Genomic DNA, 11,777 nt, shown 5'->3' on the forward strand with positions numbered 1-11,777 from the left:
CTTTTTCCTTTGGATTCCAAGAGAATGCGTACCCCCCTTACAGACAGCTGGAACTAAGCTCTTCACTGTTTTGTTTGACATCTCTGACTGGAGGATAACAAGCTGCTGAAGGTGATCATCCTGCCATTAAAACGTAACATCTTAACCAGCTTCATGAGCTGATGACTGCTTGGAGAAGAATATAAATGGAAGGGAAAAATAATTCCAGAGAGCTTTATCCAACCTGTCTGGGTAAAGAAAGGAAAAACCTAGGGAAATATTACACAGAATTATTCTGACAGTTTTCCTTTCAGAAGGAGTCAACCAGTCTGATTCTGGAGCTGCTGAATTTCTTTGAACTTGTGAGGTGCCACAGACCAGCATAGTCCCAAGATTAATTTCAGCTCAACTAACTTCCGGTACACAAGGGAGTCATCCAGTTTACATCCAGATCCGTATGCCCTAACCCATCCCTACTGCCAGCCCAGAGAGACTGGCACATGCAGGAGTTGTCCAAGCTACTCAAGGTGCAAACCCACAGATCTCTACATCAGCTTGGTTAGATGAACCCACACTTTAAACATTGGTACACCGTCTTGGCCAGGGCCTGAACTTCTTTGCTGTGATGTGAACTACACAGCTTGAAGTTTTGGCTTTAACTTCTTGGCTTTTAAGGCCTGATGTGGTTTCAAGCAATAAGATGAAGAGATTGTAAATTCACTAGATCAGGGGATTTCCACTGTTAAGCCACAGAATCTCCAGCCAGTGGACTCTAGATGTCACTTTTTTTTCTTCCATTCTAGACACGGGACAAGCTTCCTGCTTCAGAAATGAAAGAAAAGAACCTGCAGTGGACCATGTAAATGTGAAGTAGCAAAACCAATGTGTCTCACAAACTGGACTCAAAGGAAACAGCTCACTTGGTCCTCTCTGGATTTGGCTCTTAATACCTGCTGTTGATTTTCCCACTACTCAGTGCCACCAAAAGAAAAACTTGTAATTCATAACAAAAACTTAAGAAACATTTTGCTGGTGTCTCCCCTAGTAAAACTAACACAGCTAGATTTTCACAGGTGCCATTTGCAGCCCTTTAAGCATAATTAGAGGTTAGAATTCCTAAATCCTGCTATGTAAATCAGTAACATCAGAAGAAAAGTCTTTAATGATCAACAAGACGAAAAGGCAGAGCTGGATCTTAGATTTCAAGAGAAGTTAAAAACCAAAAATATTTTATTAGCATCCAAAGCATATTTGGTGAGAAAATCATTTATGCCCTGAAGTCTACACACTTCTTCCTGGTCACTTTTCAGGCAACTGCCTTCACACTTCACTATTTTCAAAAGCTGTATGAAGGAATCAGTTGCTGTCACTACATGAACCTCCATATAACACTTCTCACTTGTATCTCAATGTCTTGTTAGAAATGCATTTTTGCCCTCAATCCTAGCGGTTTTTAGCTACTAGTTTCATAAATAAATAAATTGTTCCCACTGAAGTTACTCTATCAAACCACTAAAACCCATCACGCTCAAAAAAAAAACGCCACCCAATCAGGAGACAAACAATTCCTAAACCCAATTCTTCTCACCTTGCTCATCAAGAAGCTTTTTTGTAAGATCTTCTGCCTCATCTCCACAGTCTAACTCCAGGGCATCATCATTAATATCCAGGTTCTCCAGCTCCAACTCCAAATCCTCGCTCCCAGGTACTTCCTTATTATCTTTGGCATCTTTTGAATCTATTTAAAAGTTAAGTAGAAATGTTAATTTATTAAAACACACACAGTTTTGACTAGAATACAGGAAGACTCGCATTGCTAAACCTACGCTCTTCAGCATTTAATCTTTCTAAAAGGAAATGGGGCAAAGAATATCTACCTCTTGAGACTATACTGTCTCATCTGTTAGGTCTCAGTGGTTTGGTATCTTTCATATAGCTCTACCCATACACCTGAAAACTGCAAACGTTTACCTATACTGGGGTCTGTTAAGGTTTGTCAACAGTTTTTAGTGCTTTGGTTTCTTCTGAGCTCTATCTGGTACATCTGCATCAGATGCATACATTCAAATGGAACGAGATACTCCGAAATCTAAGACCAGAAGTGCTTAAAATGGATTGCTAGGCCATCACATGGAAAGTGCAAGCAACAAAACTTGCACATTGGGAAGGCCAGATAGAAAAACAATCCTCTAAAACTCCAATAAATGAGCATCACAAACATTATTCAAAAAGACATGAATTCTAATTTAATGTTAGCACTGGATATTCTCAACAGCTCGACTGATAACGAAATTAACTAAGCAAGGTAAACAAAGTATTTAACACAGACCAAGGAAAAAAGGTAAAAAGCAGAACAGGAAGAAGATACTGAAGACATAATGCACTACGTAGAAGGACAAATAAAAATCATTTTCCTTGAAAACAAATAACCTGTGAATCTCTAAATGAAGATTCAGAAAGGAACAGCTAATATTTTACTTGGACAGTAACAAAGGTCCAGCACAGAGCATTCTTCCAAGCGACTACTATCCACCACATTTTGCTATTCTTTCAGGCCTCCTTCAAGCCTCATTTGCAGAATCCGTTTCATAAAAAAATAATTTAAGGCAAATTGCCTTATGAAAACACATTTTTCAAACAAAACTGTGATGCAACTTCTAAACTGTGGGCTGTCATATGGAAATGGCAGACTCAAAGCAGGAGACATGTTTACAATCAGACTAAGTTAGTCTTGAAGTCTCTACCTAGTTCAACCTTCTGCTCAAAGTGGATGAGCACAACATTCATACCAGATTTCTCAGAGGTTTCTTCCACTCATCTTGAATAATCTCTTAAGACAGAGATTCCAGACTCCCTGGGCAAGCTGCTCCAACACCTAATTATACTCACAGGGCAATTTCAGAATTTAGAAATCAGAAAGAAGGCCATAGGCTATAAAATTGAAATTCCATTAACACTCAACACTGACCTACTGCATGTATATTACAAAATCATGTAGCCTATGTCATCGTTGGCACTTCCTCAGTAACAGAACACTGCTCTTACCCAAACACGCGCCTCCTCTTAGACTTTGTGCCAGTGATGGGGAATGCCATTTTCATCCCATCATAACTAAAGTCTAGCAATGCCTGGTTGTGAGTCTAGGGCTGTGTCACAAGTGAGGAACCATCCAGGCCTTTTCATGTGCCGGAATTTTATACTGAGACGGTAGCTACCATCAACAATTTAGCAGAAAACAGAACGACCGCTAGCATCTTTCAAAGAAGGTAAGTTTTACGTTGCTCACAGAACAGTTAATATTTATTCACATTAGTTAATAGCCAATTATTTTAAATTTAAAATTCTTTCAATATTAAAATGCATTTGCTTTTTTCTTCCTTAAATACTTTATCCAGATATAATCCCTATTTCACATGGTTTCTTCCTTAAAAATTCATCCAAACTGTCCTGATCACCACAAATTACTTCATTAGAGACTCACTGCCTCCATCAAATCTGCGTATCTGTTGGAAAAGATAGGTTAAAAAAATACTCATCTAAGCAGTCTACCTCTCGATTCATCTTTGCTGGAATCCTTGTTCTGGGAACTTTTTTCATTATCTTTAAACAAAATTGCTGGCACGAACGCCTTTAAGTCAATAAGATTCTCATAGAAGTTTCTGGCATCTTCATCTTCCCAGATACCCCCCTCCAGGTCATATTCTCCAGGCTTTCCTGGTGTGAAAATATCAATACCAGGTCCGTGTTCTGCAAAAACAGCGAAACCATCAGCAAGTTATTTACATAAATTTCTGATCTTCTAAAGGGAGGCATCTTAAAGGATTTTTAAAAATACTTTTAGAAACATGTTAACCTATTTATTACTACCACTGTTTTCACTTAAATATTGCAGTGTATACTTGAAAGTGCCTTTAACAACCCACTCTTAATATTAGATATACCAAAAAGTTATCCTAAAATTGTAAATTTGACATTGATAGAAAACACAGTGTCAGAGTGAAAGTCAAATCAAGTAAAATGGAGCAGCACATTATGTGGTATTAGAAACAAAAGCTACACCAGACTTTAACCACATTAGCATAAAAGCAATTGCTTTTGAGTATGATGAACTGTACTCCATTGCGCTTTAAGAACAGAAGTTTAAAAAGAATAATTTTAGAGGCATTCAAGAAACACAGCTTTTTAAAACTCAAGATCATTTCAGACAAAAGTTACATTCACGATTCCATCCCTAAATCTAAAATTTGAGATTAAGGCATCAAATAGTTCTAACAGTTACATGCTGCACCTCCCCTCAGCAGGCCAGTGAGCCACCTAGTGACTCAACCCACTTAACAGTATGTCCTGCTCATAACATCATGGCCCAAAATAGACTTCAAACACATTTTTGAACAATATCAGATTTTAAAACTCTAACATAATGCATTTTTAATACTTAAAGAACTGCAAATGTTAAATGGAAAGGATTAGGTTTAAAACATTATTAGTTTTCCACATGTTCCTATATTACTTGAAACAAATCTACACAACACACAATGGTCACAGTTACATCTTAGGTTTAATTGCTTAAAAAAAGTGTATTATTCATTTGTTGATATTTGTTAGGGGCAAAGTCTAAAAAATAAATTAATGGAACAAACACATCAGTAAGAGGGCTTGGCTGGATTTCCCACCACATCCAAGCCAAGTCCAGCATTCTGTTTACTTGCTTTAGAAGGTTGCCTACCCTCAGGTGCTGGTTTCTCTTGGGGAAGGTCAGGCATATTTTCATCCAGAAGATCAGACAGAGATTGGGAATTTGCCAACAGCTTCTGATACGACATTGCAAATTCCTCATATTGCTTGTGCCGATCTTCACTCAGCTCTCCTTTGGAGTGAAGAATGCGCCTATAAAATCAATGTTACAGTAAGACAACTTTTTTTCTTAAAATATATTTGAGCTATGCTGAAGGACTACCAATTCCTCTGAGCAAAACTAACCTTCTCTCTTCAAAGGAACTGGGAGAATTCTAGTTTACCACATAGTAGCAAAAATTGAAGCAATGCTGTGTTTTCCAAACACCCATACTCAATTACCAACTTTAGGATCATCGGCAGTAGTACATTCACAGAAGCTCTAAACTCAACGCCGAAAGAGAAAGGCTAATTTATTTTTTTTCTATTTTATCCTGTAACAGTCCTGCATTATGAAAATACTTCTGCAGTAAATTATAACATTCGGCTTACATGAAAGCTGGATAAAAGTTGTTTTGCATCTGTAACAATATGTTTCCATGTTGTTCAAACGATGAAATGGGCAATCATCACCAGGAGGCTCAAAGGAAGTTGCCTGTTAAACCCAGCCCATTAATCTTCCAATAAACCAAGTTTATTTCAAGACTGTCACTCCAAATTAAGAGCAGTTCATTTGTTTTCTCACTTACTCTTTGTCTTTTTATGAATCTATCAATACTTGTTTTAAATCCTCATTTTTAAAATCGCAACTTGCACTTGAAGGAACATACTCACAGCTCATGAGCGCACAATAAAAGTTTCAGGATTACATGCAGAGCAGCACAACTCAGTTCTTACCAAACTACAATTAAGACCATCTTAGATTTGAAGACAAAAAACATGAAGAACTTTCAGTAGTTTGAACCAAATGTACAGGACAAGATAGTCTCTGCTAGTACAAAGCTGGCCACACAAGCTGATGAAAGACTGCCATCCTTGATTTGGGGTTAACTAAGAATAAGCAGGGTGCTCATTAGCAATGTTCTACTTTGACCTCAACTAGGGCTCCTGAGTCCCATCTGTGGTGTGATCCACTCTGCAGAAATTGTTCTTACGTGGACAAGGCACTGCCAGATCTTTACCAGTAAGAAACACCTTGGACTGGCTGAGCTGGTTGGGGTCTACTACAGCAGAGATACAAATGGGCTCAGATGAAACCCGGGCTTTCAGAGGGATGCTGACAGAATGAGCTTGCCTGGCACGTTTACAGTTTGTTTTACAGTAGCTTGACTAACACTGGTAACATTGGACTAACAAGCTGGAACCACTGACAGCGCGCCCTGCGCTGAGATGAGAGCATCAGAAGACAGAGTTTGAAATAAGGCGCAAATGTCATCATTCCTAAAGCAGGTTGTATCATTATGTTATCGTTAGGCTTTTGTTAAGCACTAAGTATACACTCACATTCTTGCCAAAAGATCCAAACACTTTATAGTATTTTAATTCTAAAACAGCAATGGAAATCGAGGAGTATCGATCTCGGCTTTTTTCAGTTCCGGGATGATTGCAAAAGAAAAGGCATCTCTGTACACAACAGATTCACAGGGCGAGCAACAAAATCCCTCATACCTGCTCAGAATCAAAACTTGACACTGATGTCTTGCTAGAGGGTAAGAAGCATAACACTAGCTAAAGTTCTGTCTCTTGTCCCTCTTACAAAAATACCCCCACATAACATGTATTCCTTGCTCCTGCAAAGTAGAGCAAGAAAAATGAACAAATTAAATAACCACTGGCAATTTTCTCAAGTGCAGTAGCTCAGTTTGGATTCAGGAAACATGTTAAGTGCCAATCCATGGTCTTTCCATGGAGACAGCTATCCATCAGGCACATATTTTAAGTTTAAAATACACCATCAGCCTCATAAACGTGAGCACTGCAGCTGTGCTATTATTAATAAAACAAAAAAGCAAAGTGCTGTAACAACAATGCAAAAGTTTCAGTTCTCAGTTTCAGTTCCCAACAGACAAGTGTGAACAAACTCAAGCAAGCTAAAAGCATACTCAGCAAACTTTAAAAGGCATGATTCATTTGAGTACAATTAAAAGTTCAGCACACTGTACTTTATTACTTTATGTCTCTTTGAAATTTCAGAGTGCCACAATGCAAGTTAGCAGATCTTAAAAAAAATTCCCTAATTTAGGCAGAAGTGTCTTCCATCTCTAAGACTCGTTTTTGAAAACTCACACTAGAAGTTGTTTCCTTCCAATGACACAGCCTGCACAGATTTTGCGATGCCCATAGCTGTGTAACCAAATGACCAACACATTCTACTGTCGAAGTGGAAGTCAAGGCAGTTTTCCTATTTATCTTCTTGCAGAAACCCTTATGCCTAACAATGCCTCAATTCTACCTAAATGACTCAGCAGGTAACATAATATTAAAGCACTGTTAAGATTAGCATATTAATTGTCAACTAACTCAACCTGTACTCAATCTGTACAACCTGAGTTATTTCACAGTCACTCTCCTGACACAGATAAATTTATCTGACAAAATATCATAACCTAAACATAAGACACTGTTGATGCACAAGAGGAAACGAGGCACTTCTTGTTCGCTTCATTAGTTCTGGAATAACAGTGGGAATAAAAGCTGCCTCTATCAGCAAAGTGGGTCAGATTTCAACTACACAGAGAACTGATTTTTTAAAAGCAATAAACTCACACCCCCCAAAAAACACCAGAAAAAAATCCCACCCAACCACACAGTCACCTTCTCAAAATCCTCAAGAAGGAAGATTTCTATAGCTCACAGACTTCTTACTAGGGAGTTGTTTGTCTTTGACCTTGCACTTCCAGAGCATGCAAATACCAAGCATCTCTTTGTTACAGATGTGTTGTAAACAAGTAAAATTAGGCAGGGAAGCTTCTTTATGTTTTGTTTAACAAACCTTATTCCCCAACACTTAAGCAATTAAAACAAATACCTTAATGTTCAGATGGAGAAAAATAATAGAATTATCTTATCCAGTGATAAAAGATAGTTCTTCACACTCTTCCCCAGAATAAAGCTGTGCACCCAAGTTGATAAGGATAATTCAGATGACAAGGTGCATAAAGAGTCTCTAGTCTGATCTACTCAAAGCAAACTCAACGATGAGATCTGACCAGGCTGCTCAAGGCTCTACCTGGGCATTTTTATGCAATCGTACAAGGAAATATTAAAGACCTCTCATGAATCACTTAAGTTTGTTCTTCTTCATGGTTTCTTAACATTCTACATAACTCTCAATTTTTTTCCATTCTATTTCCTATCATATAGGCTCTGTAACACTCACTGAATCCCCAGCCAGAACCAACATGCCCAGAACCAGTTATCATCGTGGAAGTATAAAAAGTTTATATTAACAACTAAAGTCAATAACACACTTTAAAGTAATAAGGTACTCGTAGAAATAATAGTAGCAAGTCAGTTTACAGCCCTGTGAAATACAACATGTAGCTGACCGAGACCAGACAGGACTGCAGCACAATACCCAGCACAAAGGATCCAAGTCCAAAGCCTTGGTTTGGAAACATCAAATTTTAATGTATCTCAAACACACATTCGGCTCTGGACTGATGTGCGTCCTGTTAGTTGAAACCTGTGCCTACACACAGTAAAGTGTTCACTTTTATCTGCCTGGAATACTTCCTAAAGGATTTAAGAACAACCATGTTTTAAGACCAGCAGTTGGGTTTAGGCTGGCTCCAATAATGACAATTCAAGATAATTTAAAGAAAAGCAAACAATTATTAAACAATGTGATCATGGTAGAAATTAAATTTTTCAGATCTCAAAGGTATGTACATTCATACCATTAGTGTTTCAGAGACACTTAAGAGGATTTGAATCAAGTTGTCTATATGCTTCAACATTTTAATATATAAAATCTGCCCACATTAAAATGTAAGGGATAACTCGTTAATCTAACCTAATTTCTCCTCCATACTAGTACACTGAAAAAACTAAACAAGCCAAAGCCATTGTGGCATATGCTCCATTCGATACATGTGGGTGGAAAGGGAGAAATCAGATTGTGCCAGCTGGAAAAGGACAGTACCAGCTGGGTAAGAAGCGTTACTCTCAAGCTGCTAAGGGAGCATCACCACACTAACAGGATTAAGACAACTAAAGCTAAAGGTCAACATCCATTTCCTTTAAAGATACTCAAAATGTATGTTTAGGTTTCACTTTAAGTATTCAGAGCAAATTTAGAGCTTTAAGATATATTGCAGAATACACTTCTCTTCCACACACCACTAACAGACTTTGTTTACAAATACTGCAACAAATCTAGGCATTTCATAAATAAACTATTTGTTTCCTCCATAAATAAAAAGCAACATTCAAGTGTCACCTGTTTTGTCTTTCAATATTTTGTAGCTCCCTGTGGTCCCTTTTCAGGTGTTTGGTCAAAGACGTAAAGTATTCCTTCAATAAATTCTGGAAGGGCTGTTGTTTCTCTGGGCTAATTATCTCACTAGGAGGAAAGCTCAAGTTAAACTTCTCTGCAACAGTTTTTACTTTCCTTGGTACCAAACCAGCAATGTCATCTCCACAGTGGCGACAAAAGCTGATAACCACAGAAACATGAGTGTGGGATTCTCGATCAGCGTTAATAATATTTTTAAGCTGCTCATAGATTAAAGACAGACCTTCTTTGTCAGTGAAAATTCCAACTATTGTCAATTCTGCAATGAAACGCAAATCAGTTCTTAACTTGGTAATGTTGGGAGTCTTCTCTTCTTTCCTTGCTTCGAAGTGTTTTTTCCAAGCCTGAAGTAACGAAGGAGCAAAATCAGCGTAGCGCTGGTGAAAGAGGGAACACAAGTGCACAGCGCAGTTCACATCTGATATTTTCAGTTTGGCTTCCACAATAGAAGCTACTGCTTCTGCAATGTATTTGCTTAAATTCAGGCTATTAAAGTCATGGGACAAGGAGTCCCTCTGTTGCTCCGTAATGGTTTTTAGCTTTTTAACAAAAGCAGTGTTCTTCTTCAGACTGGAATCCAGTCTGCTGAAGAAGTTTTCCTCAGGGCGATTGTCTGGTGCATTCTGGTTTTTGCTGCGAAGCTCTTTTCTTGCCTGGTGGCGTTCCCAAGCCTCCTGATGAAGCTGATGTGCTTCCTCTTTTTCTCTAAGAGAAACAAAAATTAGTCATTTTTGTTGCAGAACCTTACTTCCAGGTTAATAGTTCAAAGGAAAAAAAAGTCAGAGTCGAAAACACTGCAGTAGTTCTAAATACAATTTCCCCTCAAGACTCTATCTTTAAGTATTTAACAAGTTAATTTGGTAAAGCTAAAGCATCTCTTCATAAACTCTATTTAATTGGTTTTTATTGCAAAAGACAAGTACTACTTGTCACAATTAAATTTCTCAAATATTTCTATGCAGAAAATATTAATCCCAACAGAGTTAGAACTCAAACATAAAACTCCCATTTACTCCAGATGGAGATGAAGTTCTTACAGAGAATATCAACAACCTTCCCACAGGTATTACACAGTTAAGGGAAATCTTTTATTCCCAAACTACTGAATTTTCACAGAAAATTTTAAATAGGTGGAATACATCCGTCCCAGCTACAATTTGGCTGTAACACTGCCTCAGTCCTAGAAAGTGACATATTTCAAACTCCAGAATGACCAGATTCTTTGCTTTACTGTCCTCAACACCGTAGAACCTTTTGACAACACACTTGCCTTGGTAATATCACATATTAAACTGCCAGGTGACGTTCTGTTTGCCATCCAGGTAACGCTTTTCTATGATTGATTGAAAGAAACTGCAGTCATCCCTCACAGTACATTTGCTCCTGTTAAGGTCTATGGACTGTTAGAGCCTGTACTCTCAGCTTCACTATGCTAACACTCTCCATCTTAAAGGAAACCGTGTTCCTTCATTCAAGCATAACTGTGCATCGCGTGGAGAACAAAACTCGGTAGAAGTCACAAAGCATGCTCAGCTAGCCGTGTAAAATTTGCAACCCTACATACAGCTTATAACAAGTAACTCAAACCAGTCTATCTTTTCTAATTCTGTCCACCGTTCTGACAGCAGGTCTACCGCATTTGGCACAATTACAACACTAAAAGACAACTTACTTCAGTTGAGCAGCTGCTTCTTCTTGTTTCTTTTTCTCTTCCTCCTCCTGTTTCTTTTTCTCCTCTTCTTCAAGTTTCTTTTTTTCTTCCTCTTCTTTCTTCTTTTGCTCTTCTTCTGCCTTTACTTTATCATCATCTTTTTTCTTCCGCTCCTTGTCTTCCTTTTTTCTTTTATCCTCTTCCAATTTTTTCTTCTTATCTTCAGGAACCTTTAAAGTCTCTCTCTTCATGCCAACCTTGACATCTTCTTTTGGCTTCTCCCTGGTGCTCACTGGTCGCCTTTCACTAAATTCTTTTTCTTTATTATTTAACGGAGATTCTTTTTCTTCCATATTTGCTGGTTTTTTACGCTCAGCTGGCATTGTATTACCTAGGCAAGTCTGCAGAATGACAAGAAAATAAGTACTTTTAACTCATTGTTGATACATTAGTCACTTAGTTCTTAACTAATGCCTGACTCATCAGAATAAAATACATTTAACTTAAAAATGGACCTAACAACAGGCTAAAACTAATCATTTTTTATAAAGTTATACTGCAAACTTGTCTTCAGCATGAATCGTGAAGTAGAAGCATTTGAAGTTGCTACAACCAGAGGACTACAGGAAGTGGGAAGATAAACAGAAGTCCACCTGAAAAAAAAAAATCCAAGACTGATGAAAGCAAAGTACCCCCAACTTAAAAATACATATTTGATTTCTTAGCTTCCACCAGCACCTCACTGACCTTCCTACACATCCCCCAAGAATACTCTCCCTCTCCCAGTACCTTTATTTATGATCAAAGGGTAACATAGGTTAGACAGGACCTCAAGCGGTTCAACCTCCTGCTCAAAGCAGGGTCAGCTATGAGGTCAGACAAGATTACTCTAGGCTCTAGTCTTGAAAACTGCCAAGAAAGGAGACTGTACAACCTCTCCGGCCAATTTGCTCCAAT

The 11,777-nt window shown here is 38.1% G+C and overlaps 1 protein-coding gene across 1 annotated transcript in view; it reads right to left on the reverse strand.

Annotated features, from left to right (window-relative positions):
* Window positions 1-11,212, reverse strand: part of UPF2 (UPF2 regulator of nonsense transcripts homolog (yeast)) — a 49,093-nt gene extending 37,881 nt beyond the window's left edge. Inside the window, exons 1-5 of the mRNA XM_010135467.1 lie at window positions 10,842-11,212; window positions 9,095-9,874; window positions 4,706-4,866; window positions 3,529-3,726; window positions 1,568-1,717 (exon numbers count right to left, since the gene is read on the reverse strand). Of these exons, the coding sequence (XP_010133769.1) occupies window positions 1,568-1,717; window positions 3,529-3,726; window positions 4,706-4,866; window positions 9,095-9,874; window positions 10,842-11,203 (1,651 nt within the window). The 5' untranslated portion in view covers window positions 11,204-11,212. The remainder of the gene's footprint in view (window positions 1-1,567; window positions 1,718-3,528; window positions 3,727-4,705; window positions 4,867-9,094; window positions 9,875-10,841) is intronic.
* Window positions 11,213-11,777: the final 565 nt, after the last annotated feature.

The sequence above is a fragment of the Buceros rhinoceros genome, unplaced genomic scaffold (genome assembly GCF_000710305.1).
Source record: "Buceros rhinoceros silvestris isolate BGI_N320 unplaced genomic scaffold, ASM71030v1 scaffold11304, whole genome shotgun sequence".
Taxonomy (NCBI): Eukaryota; Metazoa; Chordata; class Aves; order Bucerotiformes; family Bucerotidae; genus Buceros; species Buceros rhinoceros.